Below are 17,203 nucleotides of genomic sequence, written 5' to 3' on the forward strand. Positions count from 1 at the left end.
ATGCTCATCTGTGCATGCCTCAGTGCACAAAACAAAATTTATTCTGCCCTGGAGGGAAGAAAAATTAGAGGGAGCCCTGCTCAGAGCAGATGAGTTTAGAAGACCTGGTAAGTCTTCCCCACCTTTGATTTCTATGATTGGCTTCATGGAATTGCATCCAAACTCAGAGCTGAATTCAACCCAGAATGTTTAACCTGCTTGAAGTGAAGAGTGTATTTAATGTGTGTTCCAGACTCTAATAACGCTCATTGGCTTTGTTCCACAGATGAAACATGAACCCTTCTTCTTGCTTGGCAGCAAACTTGAAAAGAAAGTGGTGGGGAACATTATAAAAGAGAGAGTAAAAGGAGAAAGTCATGGAGATAAAGACATTTCGTCCAAACAAACTGAGCCAGTGCGAATTAAAATCTTTGAAGGAGGGTAAGAAAATGCAGCTGGAAATATCAGACCTACCCTGTCAATTCAGATTAAACTGATTTGAACTTGAATGTTGATGAATTAATGAAATTAGCAGCCTTCTGGACTCATGCCATGCTTTGTGGCTCCCTGTATATCCTTTCTTCTGTTTATATGTCAGCCATGCATCAAAATAGTAGAAAACACAGTAGAAGCTGTGTACTTACTTCCAATTCTACTTTGCCATTAGCCAAGGATGCGGTAACAGTTTGTGTACTTGGAGATCTGTAAACCCAGAGTATGAAGGACACCACTTCAAGCCAAGCGGTACAGTTGTACCCCCTGCACCCCTGGTTTCAGTACCTATGCCATTTGTACAACTATATTTTCCATATTCATAGTAATCATTACTGAATTTTGTCAACTTCTGATGGACAATATTTTCATTTCTAGGCAATCTTCCTGCATTTATTAGACACCTGGAAAATAATCTGTTATTGTGTTCTAGCCTTAACAAGGAAGTTGTGCGCTCTTATTTTTATTCCTGGAGTATTTTAATTTTTTCCCCTATGTTGACTTTCAGATCCAAAATGTTTTGTTGGTTATAAAAATATGTGGCCTCAGTGTGCGGATATGAGAACAATACTTTTTAAAACAGAGCTTAGTCTCCTGCTGGCTGTAATAGCAAGTGCTGTAGCACAATTAATTGTAAACAAATAAATAGCAAAGAACCAAGAAAAAAGAGACCTTACAATCCACTGGTGTAACTTTTAGGCTGAAAAGCATGTTAATTGTTGAATGGATTGTCTCTTACAGTGTATTCTCAGTACATGCACGATAGTTTTATTTGTACAGTACTATGAAAATCTAAAGCAATAGTGTTTCTATGTTGGGAATGTTCATGTGACCAGCGGGGTGGTTCTTTTCTCACATGAGCTCTTCTTGCCCTGCTGGGTGGGGGAGGGGGTCTCAGAATAATTAGCCAGTCAGGACAGAGTTACCATGCATTCAGCAATCCTTTTGGCCTTCTATCTTGATTCAGCATTTTAGCATCTCTCATTAAGAGGCTTGTGGGTGTGTAGAGGCAGTCTCCATCACATAAACTTTGATATTTCTCTGTAACCTGTAGCCAAAAGGGGGCATAACCTACATCTCTCTTGGAAGACTGAGAATGCCACCTCTGAAATTGTTCCAGGGCTGGCCAACCCAGGAATCCCTGATCCTGGGGGTTCCCTGTGGAGAGGTGTCTTATGCTACTGACCAAAAATCAGTAAACTGACAACAAAAGAGACTTTTCAGTAACCCAAATTTAGAGGTGAGTCTAAGTTCACAAGACACATAAAGTACCCACTTACAAGTGTGTATCTCACACATGTGCCCCTACATATCATCTATGAGTTTGGATCACCCATCCCACATGATTCTAAATTGATAAAATGTGTTTGCTGAGTGGCCAGAAGAGCATCTAGTTCAGCAAGAAAAGCCGTGAACAGGGGGCTCTGAAAGACATTAGTTTCAGCATGCCACCATATACCATACTGAAGTCTTTTTTGCACCTTCATCAGGAAACTGGATGTCTTAATTACACCATGTTAGATTTCCTAATGCGCTGATAAGGTCTGAGAGAGTATGAGAATAAATGAGTCTAAGTGAGTGTAAGAGAATACAAGTTAAACCATCGTACAGTTCACTTAGAAATTTGTCCTGGTGTAGATCAGGCATCTTTAGCCAGTTATAGTATGGAAGGAAGAAGTCAGGAACCTTGCTATGTATTTCTGTAGCTGGGCTTTAGTAATCTAGACTGACAGGCTGTATTTCTCTCTTTCTGACATACGGGGTTTTCCCATTAGAGATCTCTGATCTGCACGGTGACAGCATGTAGAGGGTGGCGATTCTGTTGTGTTAATGAATCTTGCTTATAGATCCATTTGAGAAGGGTATCATTTTACATAAGAGTGGCATGGTTTGCAGAAGGGAAGAGTCATTCCTTTCACTAGCTTGTGGTGGTTCTTGATAACAGATCTAATATCCCCTTTGTGTCATCACCTAGCATTAGTTCATCCCTGTTTATAAGAGAGTCAGCATTTTGTCTGGTTTTTGTTTCATGCATTCCACAGAAAGTAGTATACAATAAGAGCAATTCTTTAGTTTAAGCTTAGTCTTTGTGCTTTGCCTATGCATATTTCCTCACAGTTGTCATTCTGAAGGTCAGGTAGCTTGATTCAAATCATGCTATTTGAATAGCAAAATCTCTTCCCATCACCCACAACTAAAGAACCCTACTACTACTGGAAGAGATAATCTGCTCGGAAATGTAACAGTTTTAAATTTCATTAGCTTTTATTCTTTGCCCTACTACACGTTTCAGTCAGTTATTTACAGTTTACACAGAAAGCAGGGCATGGAGGTATTGGTACAAAATCTTCCAGCTCTTCAGACACCATGCTGTTTAATGACATGTCCCAGATTGCAGCTAGAGTTCACAGCTTGTTTATTTTGTTCTTTTATACTGGTGACGGGATCACATTAGAAATCCAAAATAAAAATGGCAGTTTGGAGTGGACCTGCATGACTTTGTCATATGCTATTGAGCCTTTGAAATCTACTACAGTGAGTTCAAATGCAGCCCAGATCAATAAGGTCCACAGTTGTTGCGTGGTGACTGTGTGGTGATAAAGGTGAAAGGAGAACAGAAAGGGGAGCAAGAAGGGGGATACAGGATGGAATGTGATGGGCTTGGGATTGTAAGAAAGAAGGTGAAACCTAGGAGCTGAGGTTTCAATGGATTGGAGAGGGGTAGTGTAGCTGGCCAGGCAGGAGATGGGGACACAAAGAAGGCCTCAACAGGAGCCTTGGGTGTCTGAACAGAACAAAAAAGTTGTATCTTTACCTGTCTCCTGACATAACATTTCAAAGAGTTGAGCACAGCCTAGATATGTGGGTGTGAAGAAGGGACTAGTAAGAGACGATGCCCAGATTAGGGAGAGAGGCAGTGCTTTCCTTGGTGACTGGGAAAGGGAGGAAGAGGAGGAGGACTGGAACTGATGGGGAGAGATTAAAAACAGTAGCAGCAAAATGTGAATTTTAGATGATTAACTTCAGGTGCCCAAGTATGAAAATAATGTCCACATATTGGTGGATAATGGGACAGAGATGAGCAGGGAAGAATATTTTACACACTCACTGGCGATTAGTCTCAATGCCTTCACTCAGGGATGCTGCTTCACAAATGAATCAGGTGAAGTTTTTTCTTAGGCAAAAGAGCCATCAGAAGTGTACACAGCACTCAAATTCCACTTCAGCCCTCAGAGTAGCCCTTGCACATGTCCTTTGCACAGCTGGGAACTGGATCCTGGCAATTATCTATTTCAGTGTTAATTCTTCATCATGATGGTTAAGGAAATATGCATAGGTTTGCATGTCTTATTTATTGCCTGAGACAACGTAAGGAGGCAAAAGCACCAGGGAATACCTTTAATAATACCTGGTAAATTTCCAGTTTAATTTCAAGAAAGTAGGTATCTGAATGTGCTCCACACAGGGTAGCCACATAGACCCATATTTTGGGTGGTTACAAGAACATACTGGGTCAGACCAAAGGTCCACCTACCCCAGTATCCTGTTTTCCGACAGTGGCGAGTGCCAGATACCCCAGAGGGAGTGAACAGAGCAGGTAGTCCTCAAGTGAGCTGTCCCTTTTCCTTTTGTCTACTCTGAGCAGATCTAAGTTGCTGGTGTCGAGTTCTTAAACAATAACTAAGACATACAAACATATGCAAATCGCTTCATTTCATGAAAAGTAAATGCACTCTGAGTCCCCACCTGACAGTGCACCATTCATAGAACTCCCAGTGATTACAGAGGAAGCTTTGTGCAGGCGATCCCTGTAGGATTGGGCCCCAGAGGGATATTATGATACCGTTTGTTTATATGGCTGACTTGGAAACTATATAATTCAAATACATTTCCGTTTTCCAACAGGTATAAGTCAAATGAGGATTATGTGTATGTCAGAGGACGTGGGCGAGGAAAATACATTTGTGAAGAATGTGGAATTCGCTGCAAGAAGCCAAGCATGCTCAAAAAACATATCCGCACTCATACTGACGTACGGCCTTATGTGTGCAAGTTGTGTAATTTTGCCTTCAAAACTAAAGGTATTTGGCCTTTTCTGCTTGAAAAGTCCTCCCTTCCCCCATCAATTATGTAATTATCTAACATCCATCATTCCCATCAAAGAAGAAACCTTTATCAAAATAAGTTGGATTTATTTATGAATGTGGGATTCCATTAAATATGTTTTCCCTCCCATCTAAGTGATTCAAGGATTTATGTGAGACTGTGAGACTCCTTGCATAACTTAATTTTGAGAGCTGCGGGCTCCTTCCAAGCTGATCTGTCTGCAGAGGAAATGTAGTGGCATAAGATCTGACCTTGCAAATATTACTTTATGCTAAAGATGTTACATGGTGCAATTTTTAATTGTTGCGATCTAAAATACTCCACTGGGGACGCCTGTAACATAATGCAGGTGCAGAGCTTCTGCTGCAGAGGAAAGCATGCCTTCATGGTCTTGCATGGTGGCTCAGTTTCAAGTTTATAAATAATGTACAAATCCACAGACTCCCAGGTGGGCCACTCCATCCACAGTTGCATTAATTATGAATAGAGATCTGATAGCTTGCCTTCAGATGTATGTATCAGCACTGGGGGGGGTGGGGTGAGCTTCCGTTTATCACCCAGAGGCCGTGGATAATAACTTCCTTTGGAATTAGGATTTACTTTGAAACTACCTCTTTTTTTTTAAAAAAAAACAAAAAACAATTTCTTTAGCAGCATTTTTCCTGTGTCAAAAAGACATTTGAGTCACCTCCTCTGCATTTCTTAACCTTGTTTTGATACGGGTAAAGAAAAGGTACATGAGGTCAAATCCCGTTCTCTATGCACAGCCTGAGTAGCTGGGTCCCACACTGGGAAGATTCATAGTGTAAAAGGGGAGGAGTCCACGGCCAGGTCACAAAGTGATAGCAGTGCAGCTGCATAGGTGCAGCTGCAGACTTAGGTCTATAGTGGCTGTGGCTCTACAGCAGTGTTTCTTAAACTTTTTGAGACCACGGAACACCAAACACTAATATTTTTATGCAGAACACCTGTGAAAATTTTCTTAAAAAAATTGTCGTCAGCACAAAAGCAGCCAAACAGCAACATATACAGCAAAAACAAAATGAAATAGTGTAATCGGGTATGATAGCAATAAAGAAGTAACATTCTATCTGGTTTTAACGACAGAAAATATATACTACCCATGTATGGTATAAAAAGGTATCAGATGCTCCCGGTGCACCTGTGAGTTGTTCACGGAACACCAGTGTTCCACGGAACATAGTTTCAGAACGCTGCTCTAGAGCACCTCTCTTCCCGCCATAGGGAATAACTGGTGGTGATCCATATTAGCAGCTCCATCAACCCCATCCTTTCAGTATGATCTTAAACTTTCTCCCTCTCCACTCAAGATGCCCGAGTGTGTTGGAATTCAGGGAGTCCCAGTGGAGCACAAATTCATAGATTACAAGGCAGAAGGGCACTGTAATCATCTTGTCTGACCTCTGGTATAACAGAGGAGGTAGACCTATGGTACAAAGAAGCTGTGGAGTCCTGTATAGGGTCTGAACATCCACTTCTTTGCACTAGCTGTGGCATGGGCCCTTCATGCCTGCACAGTACGGTGACAGAAATGATACCAAGACTGGCTTTGATTTCACATGGCAGCCTTCAGGAACCATGAATCAGGATTCCTGAATATTTCACACTGAAATAAATCACGATTGGTGATTAGAGGACAGGAGCTAGAACCAGGTCTTCTAGATTCTGTTCCCTGCTCTGTAGGGGAATCACTACGTGGCTTTGGGGAAGTCATTTAATTTCATTGTGCATCTTTAAAAGAGATTACAGATGCATATTGAAATGCATTTTAACTCTGGAATCATGGTAGGAATCAGCCTTGAAGAGGGATTTGAAGGAGGCTGGGACTGTGGCTTTAAAAAGAGTTCAGAGAGGATGTTCTGTGCGTAAGAAGTAGCATGGTAGAAGAAATAAAATTTCATGTGGGAGAAACAAACCTGAAGGCAGCTGAGACTGGCATCTCTGGCAGGGAATAGGAAGGGGGGGTGAGATGATAATACACAAGATGAAGATGAGTAATAAAGAACTAGGTTGGAATGGCCTTCAGCACTTACAAGAAGAGTTTAATTGATATACATTATTGTTCATTGCCAATTGTCAGCTCTTGGAAATACCGCCACTATTTTGCTGAAGAAAGAAGTTGATATGAGCAGTTTGGGGGAAGATGTGAAATCCCACACTCATTAAATTACACTGGTTCTGGTGGAGATTGCATTTGAATGAGTCAATTCTGCTTGTTTTTTAACCTAAAAACCCTTCTATCAATTAGGTGGGAAATGGAAAAGAAAAACTGACTGGGAGAGATTTCTTTGCTGATGTCAACTAATTATCATCATCTCTGTACCTTCGATAGGAAATCTGACAAAACATATGAAGTCTAAAGCGCACATGAAAAAATGCCTGGAGCTAGGAGTATCAATGACATCTGTGGATGACACTGAAACTGAAGAAGCAGGTATGTCACAATGAGTTAATTTAGCTGTAGTAGCCTTTGTACTAGGCAGACAAGTCACTGCAGTTTGGCATAGTGGATGATGCCAGAGGATAAGTTAAGGATATTTGGGGTTGGTTTTATTTTTAATAAAAGGCTTTTCAGTGCATCTTGTTAACAAACAGGAAGCACAGAAATAAACTTGACACATTTGTTTGACGTGAATTCTAATGATTTAATACCACAGCAGCTGAGGCTGGAAAAAAATTCTTATTATTTAAATGTCTCCTGTGTCAGGTCCAGTTCTGGTCTGGTGAGTGTAAGTGTTCAGATGCAAGTGGCCACAGAGGATGAACTTTCACCCTTCTTCAAAGGCCTGGAGGATAGGCTTTGGCCTGGCCTTTTCCCCAGAGGTGAATTTCACTCAGGTTGATTATGGGGGAGTTTATGGTTATGAATATTAAGAACTGCAGTTTAGTTTCTGTTAAGGACCTGACCGAGGAACCCTTCTACACAGAAAGCATCCAGTAATGGCAAAGGTTATTCTAAGTATAGAATGGGTGGGACCCGAAATGTGTCTCTGGGAAGACTTGATTGACTTGACGTGATTTTTCCAGAAAACATTGAAGATGCGCACCAGGGAACAGAGAAGAGCAGCAGCATGGCAGGCGTGTCAGCAGAACACCAGTTTTCTGATGCTGAGGAATCTGAGGGGGATGATGGAGATGACAATGACGATGATGAAGATGATGATGATGATTTTGATGATACCCAGGGAGACTCAACACCAAAAACGAGATCGAGAAGCACCAGCCCCCAGCCCCCCAGATTCTCTTCTCTATCAGTGAATGCTGCAGCAGTGTCCTATGGGGCTTCTCCTGATATGGGACATTCCTCCCTGATCAGTTACTTGGTTACGTTGCCTAGTATTCAGGTTACGCAGCTTATAACACCAAGCGATTCATGTGAAGATTCACAGATGACAGAATATCAGAGGCTTTTCCAGAGCAAAAGTACTGATTCTGAGCCCGACAAGGACAGGTTAGATATACCTAGTTATATGGAGGAGGATTACATGCTTTCGTTAGAATCCACCTCATCTCCAAGGGACTTCTCGCCTTCCAGCCGACAGTCTTCACCGGGATATGATTCTTCGCCATATAGAGATAATTCACCAAAGAGGTATTTAATGCCCAAAGGAGATTTGTCACCCAGAAGGCATTTATCACCAAGGAGAGATATTTCACCCCTGAGGCACCTTTCCCCAAGAAAGGAAGCTGTCTTGAGGCGAGAGTTATCACCCAGACGGGATGTTTCACCAAGACGTCATTTGTCACCCAGGAGGCCAGTGTCACCTGGAAGAGATGCATCTGCCAGAAGAGAACTGTCTCCAAGGAGGGAGAAAAGATACATGACCTCAGTTAGAGCGGCATCACCCAGAAGGGGTCTCTACCACAATCCAGCGTTGTCTATGGGTCAATATTTGCAGTCTGAATCCGTTCCACTGGGACATGCAGTAAGTGTGAAAGAATATTTTAATGTTTACTGTCAAAGTCAGTGCTCTTATATATCTTGTACTGAGCGTTTAATATAACATTGTAAACTTGTGTGCTGGAATCACTCGCCTAAAACTTCTGTAGCAGGAGGAAAGAGGAGGCTTGGAGCCTTGTTAAAAATGTGGGGAAAGAATATTGGAAATTTAGAGTAGGTATGGCCAAGCCACTACTTTAAGTCAGCCACATGGGGTGGCTTGGAAGAGAACTTTATAGTCTTGGGGCCAGATCTCCAGTTGAAGTAAATCACTGTAGCGGCATCGACTTCATTTTCAGTGGAGTTAGGCTGATTTATACCATCTGAGCATCTGGCACCTGAATTAGACCTTGTACACTTAAAATGTACTTAATCAAGTTATACATAGTTGATCCTATCCCATGGTGATGAGGATGGCAGCCTTTCACCTTTGGGTTGCCAGATTTTACTCAGCCCAGACTAAGGCTGCTTCTACATATGTCATATCCTGTCAGAGGTGGCATGGTAATGAGGCAATTCGAAGCGGGCTAATGAGGTGCTAACGTGTATATTTTAGTGCCTCATTAGCATAATGGTGGCCATGTGAATTTCAAAGTTCAGACTTCGAATTGCAGATTGACAGTGAAGATGGGGGCAGCTTCGAAATAAGCACCCCACTTGGACATTCCCTTACTCCCACAGAACTAGATCAAAGTACGGGAATGTTGAAGTGGGATGCTTATTTCGAAGCTGTCCCTATCAACATTATCAATCTGCAATTCAAACTCTGCACTTCAAAATTTGTGCAGCTGCCATTATGTTAATAAGGCGCTGAACATGCATGTTAGTGCTTCATTAGCCTGCTTCGAATTTTCTCATTAACATGGTACCTCCAACGGGAGGTGCATTGTGTAGAAGCAGCCTAATACTGAGTGTGGCCCTTTATACTGCCATGTAACGTACAGAGGTACACCGCTGAAGCACAGGTGAAATAAATGGAAATATTGATATAAATGAGACTCCAGATGGAAGTGGGGGAAGCGTCCGTATGGACCATATTTCAAGATTAGGGTCTAAAAATTCTCATCTGATTGTAGTGTTCACATCACACAAACCACTACCAAAGTTGTCACTCACACCAGTGACACAAAGGCCTGAGAGAAAACTGAACTATTTTCAAACTTAGGCTATTTCTACACTAGGCAAAGTAAGTCAACCACCGATGTGCGGTTCTAGCTATGGCAATTGCATAGCTAAAACTGATGTATTTGTGCTTTACTAATTTGGCTGTCCATACTGGAGAAGGTTGACAGGAGAGTTTCTTCCGTGGACCTCTCTTACTTCTCACATATCATGAGGAGTACAGGGGTCAACTGTGTCCCCTAATAGTTCGATTTTGTGCAACTGTAGTGGACACGCGAAATCGAACCCCAGAAAGATCAACCCTGATTGGGGTGATCTTCTGGTGTAATGTAGACGTAGCCTCAGAGATGTTTAATCCCAATTATTCTGTAAACATATTGGCGGGACAGTGGGAATATAATTCGCACTGTCAGTCTTAATGCTGTACTTGCTCTGTGAATGAGCAGTGACTTGGCTTTCTAAAACTGTCAATTCAGCCATTTTCACAAGTCCTAACATTCACAGAGCTCTCCAGTGTTACAATAATATTAAGTAAGAATAAATGATCTATTTTACTCTAGGATTTAAGGAATCACTAAATTTTTGTTTAGGATCCTTCTTTTGGTCACATTGGCTATGTCTACAGTAGCCAAAACCTTTGAAATGGCCATGCAAATGGCCATTTCGAAGTTTACTAATGAAGCGCTGAAATACATAGTCAGCGCCTCATTAGCATGTGAGCAGCCGCGGCACTTCAAAATTGATGTGGCTCGCCGCCGCACGGCTCGTCCAGACGGGGCTCCTTTTTGAAAGGACCCCGCCTACTTCGAAGTCCGCTTATTCCTATGAGCAGATGGGAATAAGGGGACTTCAAAGTAGCCGGGGTCCTTTTGAAAAGGAGCTGCGCAGCAGCGAGCCACGTCAATTTCAAAGTGCCGCGGCCACCCGCATGCTAATGAGGTGCTGAATATGTATTTCAGCGCTTCATTAGTAAACTTCAAAATGGCCATTTGCATGGCCATTTTGAAGTTTTTGGCTAGTGTAAACACGGCCATTGTGTTCAGAGTGCCTTACTGGCTTGCTGCAATTTGGTTGGGAATACCGCCTTCACCCACACGTATTGGGTCAATATGGGTAGTCAGTGACAGAATTGCAGATCCCTTTGTAGGACCGTCTGACTGTGGTTTCTTCATCTTCCATCATTTATTTCGTTTGTTCACTACAATTATAATTTTTCTCTGTGAATTGATCCCTAGTGCAATTTAGTGCTCCTACAGATATGAATGTAGGAAAAGGGCACACAAGCCATTTTACTAGCAAATTAAGGAAGTAAAAAAAAAGGGGGGGGCTACATAGTTGTTCATTTAGCAGGCATAGCACATCTTGGCATTGAATGTATATTGTGTGAGACTATTAAATATCCTATTTGAGAGGACAGTCATAAGCTGTGTCTACACGTGCACGCTACTTCGAAGTAGCGGCACTAACTTCGAAATAGCGCCCGTCGCGGCTACACGCGTCTGGCGCTATTTCGAAGTTAACTTTGATGTTAGGCGGCGAGACGTCGAAGTCCCTAACCTCATGAGGGGATCGGAATAGCGCCCTACTTCGACGTTCAACGTCGAAGTAGGGACCGTGTAGATGATCCGCGTCCCGCAACGTCGAAATTGCCGGGTCCTCCATGGCGGCCATCAGCTGGGGGGTTGAGAGATGCTCTCTCTCCAGCCCCTGCGGGGCTCTATGGTCACCGTGGGCAGCAGCCCTTAGCCCAGGGCTTCTGGCTGCTGCTGCGGCAGCTGGGGATCCTTGCTGCAGGCACAGGGTCCGCAACCAGTTGTAGGCTCTGTGTATCTTGTGTTGTTTAGTGCAACTGTGTCTGGGAGGGGCCCTTTAAGGGAGCGGCTTGCTGTTGAGTCCGCCCTGTGACCCTGTCTGCAGCTGTGCCTGGCACCCTTATTTCGATGTGTGCTACTTTGGCGTGTAGACGTACCCTCGCTGCGCCTATTTCGATGTGGTGCCGCGCAACGTCGAAGTTGAACATTGACGTTGCCAGCCCTGGAGGACGTGTAGACGTTATTCATCGAAATAGCCTATTTCGATGTTGGCTTCACGTGTAGACGTAGGCATAGAGAGGTAGCCGTATTAGTCTGTATCTGAAGAAGTGGGTCTGTCCCAGGAAAGCTCATCACCTCATAAATTATTTTGTTAGTCTTTAAAGTGCTACAAGACTGCTTTTTGGCTCTATTTATGAGACAGTCCATTGTACATTGTAAGGAGATATAATAAGACGAGTGAAAGGCATAAGACAAACTTCCCCCTGGGCAGCATGACAGTTCTTGCCATTATTGTCACTCTGTGCAGTCTGTGCCTAATCCTGCAAGGTCCTTAACACATTTTGGCTGTGACTATGCTGCCTCTCCCTTTCAGAAGGGTCATGCAAATACGGCCGAAGTGAAATGCAAATACGATGCAGATTTAAATATCCTAATTTTTTCAGCAAGAAGGGTGCTTGCAGAAGCGGGGTTTCTTTCGAGTGAACCCCGTCTCCATGGCTGTTTTAGCTTTCAAAATCAGCTCTTCCAGAATCAAGATCCTGTGTGATTATGCAAATGAGGCATGAGATATTTAAATCTGTGCCTCATTTGCATTTCCAGTTGCATGCACTTTCCAAAAGGGAGGGGCAGGGTAGCCATAGCCTTTGAGAGGTGATTAGCGCGATCTGTTTGCTCTTTCAGAAAGTGCTCTGCACCTTGTCGGATTGGCTCATGAAAACGTCAACATTTCTGAGACGTCAGACCCCTTTCAATAACATACATATAATTCATGTTCCAATGAGTGGCAATAATTCGCTGTTATCTTTTGTTTCTTGCCTTCGTATTTTTGGACTAAAGCCTAGGTGGGAGATCTGTATGACAGGGCTAATTTTAAAATCTTAACCTAGTGGAGAAAGTCATGGCAAGAACCAATGGCTGATAGCTGCAGCCAGACAATTTCAGGTTAGAAATTCAAAAATTTTAAAGTAAGGTTCTTTACCCACTGAAACAAGTTACAAAGGATAGTGATGGATTTTCCATGTCTTGATACCTTCAGGTAAGGACCGGATGCTATTCCAGAAGATATGTGTTAGTCAAACACAATATACTGGGCTTAACAGGAGCAAGTAGGTGAAAAATAATGTCCTGAGATGTACAGGAGGTCAGATTAGATAATTTAATGGTCCCTTCTGACCTTAAACTCCATGAACCTAAAACACAATTCAGTCTATAGTTTTGTCTACTCTTATTACAATAACATGTGAGATGTAACTGAAAACTTAAGAAGGGAAAAAAATCAGACTATTTTTCACCTTTCAGGATTTGGAAATTAGAATTTAATTAATAATTTTGTCATCACTGATGTAAAAACTGGGGCGGGGGGAGAGAGGGGCAGGAATGGGAAGAAGGAGGCAGAGAATCTTGATCAATCCTGCCTAGCTGTGCTGGCTCCTCAGTCTAGTAGGAGTGCAAAATTGTTTAAGAAACCCTTCCCATATTTTTTGTGCAAAACCAGCCAAACTCTGAATACACAGTTAGCAGATGAGTTGAGTAAGAAGGGGTTAATGTTGTGTGCTTTGCATTGAAATTAAAACTCCCATGGCACTTTGTCTATGGGTAAGGATTTGCTCTACTTTCCTTGGCCAGAACTATTCCTCCCGCATTATTCTACTGGGCTTTGATTGGCTGCCACCCTCCATTTCAGATTGGCTGCATTTTGTTAGTTCTTTATATGTACCTTAAAGTGCTTGGGGATTAATAAGCACTAGACATCTATGAATTAATATTACTGATATAAGAAATTGAAAAGAACATGAGAGAGGCAATTTTTGGTAGGGGCTACAAAAAGACTGTTTTCGCTTCTGGCTGTACAATAGCAGTTAACTCACAAAACACTAAATCCAAAGTTGGTCTGACCCTGCTATAAAGTTGGCTCACAAGTAAATTTGCTCTCTCTCTTGTGCTGTAAAGGCACAACCCTGCATTACAAGGTATTTGGGCTGTGACGGGGTCCTTGGAGGTACGCTGCATTGTCAGTTCAGTTGACCAATAAAGAGTATCAGTGTTGGCCATGCAGGGGCCTCTTTCCCTCCCTTCCCCTTTTGAGAATTCCCCCCTAAGTTGTGTGGCTGCACAGCTTACAGTTAAGCCCCGTGTAGGGATTCAGACCTGCAGCAATTAGAGTTCTTTCTCCCCAGGTCTGAACCTGCTGGGGATGGCAGGGAGGGGTTCCTCCCTCTGGTTCAGCATGGAGCTACCAGGGAGGGCAGGGAACACCCATCCTTGCCAGCACCAGCCACCCTGGTGAGTTCAAGCCCTCATCCCTGGCTCCAGGCTCTTAAACAATGTAGCAGCTTGTATCGTAATAACAATTTCCATGGAGGTGGACAGACTGTTTGCTCCCCTTTGAAATTGTTGCTGGACACAAGAGGGAGAAGTTATTGTTTACAGATTCTTTGTCCATTAGGAGTTCTGTATTCCAAGGTTCATTCTAAGAGTCACTGTACTCTGCAGCTTCTTTCTGTGCTGCTGTTGCTGTGTTTCTGTTTTGGTCAAGTCATTGTCCAATGTGGTAGTTTGAGACCATAGACTGGGAAATGTTTAAGAGGGAAGGCAGATTGAGAAACCGTCTGGCAGACCAAAGAAGGAAAACAAATTCAAGCAGCTGTGCTGAGTGACTCTGAATTTGCAGAACCACAGCAGGCTGATTTTCTAAAGCTCATGCCTTCAAGAGCACTCAAATAGATGTCTTTCAGCCTGAAATTCCCTTTTATTCCTCAAACTTCGTATCTCATTTTGCAGCACAGCAAACTGCCTCTGAGCTTATTTAGGACAGGATTTTTAATGGGGTTTAAATGTCTTCTCCTTATAGAGGAGAAACCCTGACATAGATTATTCTGTGGCATCTTGGAGACTAACAAATTTATTAGCTCATGAGCTTTTGTGGGTAAAACCCACTTCTTCAGATGGGTTAAAAAAAAAGGAGGCAAATTTAATCCAGTATTTGTACAGCAGGGCAACGGGGGAGGGAAGAAAAAAAAGGTGGGGTTGGGGGTTAGCTGTCACTAACAGGACCAGTGAATAAAGCAAATTAAGCAGGGTATGTCCCACTCTTGTGAGTGTTAAAGGTGGGGAAATTGCCCTTGTAATGCATAAGAGAGTTAAGGTCTCTCTTCAGGTCAGGGTTAAACATGTCAAATTTGTAAATGAATTCAAATTCAGATGTGTCCCTCTGCATTCTTGTGGGAAAATTATTGTGTAGAAGAATGGCTTCTTTTAAATCCATTATTGAAAGTCCATGATGGTTAAAATGATCCCCCCATAGGTCTACATGTTTTCTGTTTTTTCACTCCATTTTTTTCATCTGAGGAAGTGGGTTTTACCCACCACTGCTCATGGCCTAATAAATATGTTAGTCTCCAAGGTACCTCAGGACTGTTTGTTATTTGTGAAGCTACAAACTAATACAGCTACACCCCTCTGAGACTATAGATTATTCTCTGAATGAGAAGCTGGACATGAGTCAACAGTGTGCCGTTGTAGCCCAGAAGGCTAATGGCATATTAGATTGCATCAAGAGGAGCATTGCCAGTAGATCCAGAGAAGTGATTATTCCTCTTTATTTGGCTTTAGTGAGGCCGCATCTGGAGTACTGTGTCCAGTTCTGAGCCCCCAGTTATAGGAAGGATGTGGATACGCTGGAGAGGGTCCAGCAGAGGGTGACCAAAATAATTAGGGGGCTGGAGCATATGACTTGTGAAGAAAGGTTGAGGGAATTAGGACTGTTTAGTCTGCAGAAGAGAAGACTGAGAGGGCACTTGATAACAGCCTTCAACTTACTGAAGGGAGGCTGCAAAGAGGCTGGAGAGAGGCTGTTCACAGTGGTCATGGATGGCAAAACACGGAACAATGGTCTCAAGTTGCGGTTGGGAAGGTCCTGGTTGAACGTTAGGAAAAACTTTTTCACTAAGAGGGTGGTGAAGAATTGGAATGGTCTACCCAGGGAAGTAGTGGAGTTTCCATCCCTGGAGGTGTTTAAGTCTCGCCTTGACAAAGCCCTGGCTGATCTGATCTGATGGGTTTGGTCCTGCCTAGGGCAGGGGGCTGGACTTGATGGCTTTTTTAGGTCTTTTCCAGCTCTATTGTTCTGTGATTCAAAGATTCTCCAAGTTTAACCAATCTCATGTCACCACCGCTTGCCCCAGCATTGATTTTATATTGAACATGACACAGCTGCTGTGTAATGTGAGATTCAGCTATCAGGGAGTACAGACACTGAATTTTTAATTGTCCCATAAACCAGTTCCTGAGTACAGGATCAAGGAGTTGGTTTATGCCTTGGGAGCTAGGATTTCCCAGTGAAGTGCTGATGCTTAATGCCTATTGAGGCACAATCTCTAAACTGGCTATACCAGCACTATGGTTAGCTGCACAGCTCTTGAGCAGTCAGTAAACTTCCCATCACTAACCCCTTCCACTTTAAAGCAGTGATTAGGATGTAGTCATTTGATTCCCATGAGAGTCTTTGGAAGCTGAGTGGACAAGACCCACATAACATTATAGACATATTTCCGTAGCCACCAATAAGCAAGATGTAATTAAATAAAAAGCAAATAGGATAATTTAAGAGACCAAAGAGGAATGTCTGAGTGGCTCAGGCTATGGTTCGTACAGACTGGAGGTGAGCTTTCAACTCTGGGTCACACTTTCAAGACAGGATCAGGTGGAGGAAGGCCAAAAGGCAGTATCGTATGACTGCAATACAGTGGTCTGTGGAAAATCCCTCCATCTTATTCCAAGTGGATAAGTGTCCGTGTCACAAAACCACCACTTAAAACTGGTACCCTTCACATTTATATTGGAAAAATGCCCAGAGGACCCAGACAGGATTGGGCCATCATTGTATTAAGTGTTGTGTGAAAACTTGCCTTCTCTGCATGGAGGCCAAGCTTTTAAACAGGTGTGGAAATAGACTATCCTTTCCACAAAGAGGTGTTATGAAGGCAGGCGTGTTGCTAGGACACTCTGGGGAAGCTGGCGCCAATGTTACCTTTATCATACCAGATTGTGAAACAGACGGTTTTATTCTTCCTGGCTTCAGTCCAGCAGTCCAGCACATTTTACCAGAACTAAAATATGCATGTGCAAGTAATATTTCTTATACTAAGAAGTGTGTTTCCCTGAGGTACGCAAATGATATCAAATGCAGATTACGGGCACCAGCACTCTAGTAATTTACAGACTTCACAAGAATAAGAGTGTTTAACCCTGGTAATGTCCCAGCCAAATTTCACCTGGGGCCATAGAGTCTATCTGCCTATAATTCCCTGTGCAGTTTCAGTTGGCTGCAGTGTTCATTGGCTGGCCTAAAATGTTGTATAGTGGTGTTGTGTGCCATAAAGCAGCTGCCACGTGTCGCCTCAGAGGGATACATCTGTCCATGCTGAATGCCATGAACCCTGCACACACCTTATTTAAGCAGATAGTAGAGTTTACAGAATGCTTGAGGGATCCATTTGGATTAAAGTTG

At 42.9% G+C, this 17,203-nt stretch overlaps 1 protein-coding gene across 3 annotated transcripts in view; it reads left to right on the top strand.

The window, feature by feature from the left end:
* The window catches only part of HIVEP2 (HIVEP zinc finger 2), a 183,789-nt gene that overhangs the window by 163,914 nt on the left and 2,672 nt on the right, over positions 1-17,203 (top strand). For all 3 annotated transcript variants that reach the window (XM_074990457.1, XM_074990456.1, XM_074990458.1), the window contains 4 exons: positions 266-420; positions 4,378-4,553; positions 6,932-7,033; positions 7,627-8,525. In XM_074990457.1, coding sequence (XP_074846558.1) covers positions 266-420; positions 4,378-4,553; positions 6,932-7,033; positions 7,627-8,525 — 1,332 coding nt within the window. The remainder of the gene's footprint in view (positions 1-265; positions 421-4,377; positions 4,554-6,931; positions 7,034-7,626; positions 8,526-17,203) is intronic.

Source organism: Carettochelys insculpta, chromosome 3, assembly GCF_033958435.1.
Source record: "Carettochelys insculpta isolate YL-2023 chromosome 3, ASM3395843v1, whole genome shotgun sequence".
In the NCBI taxonomy this organism is placed as follows: Eukaryota; Metazoa; Chordata; order Testudines; family Carettochelyidae; genus Carettochelys; species Carettochelys insculpta.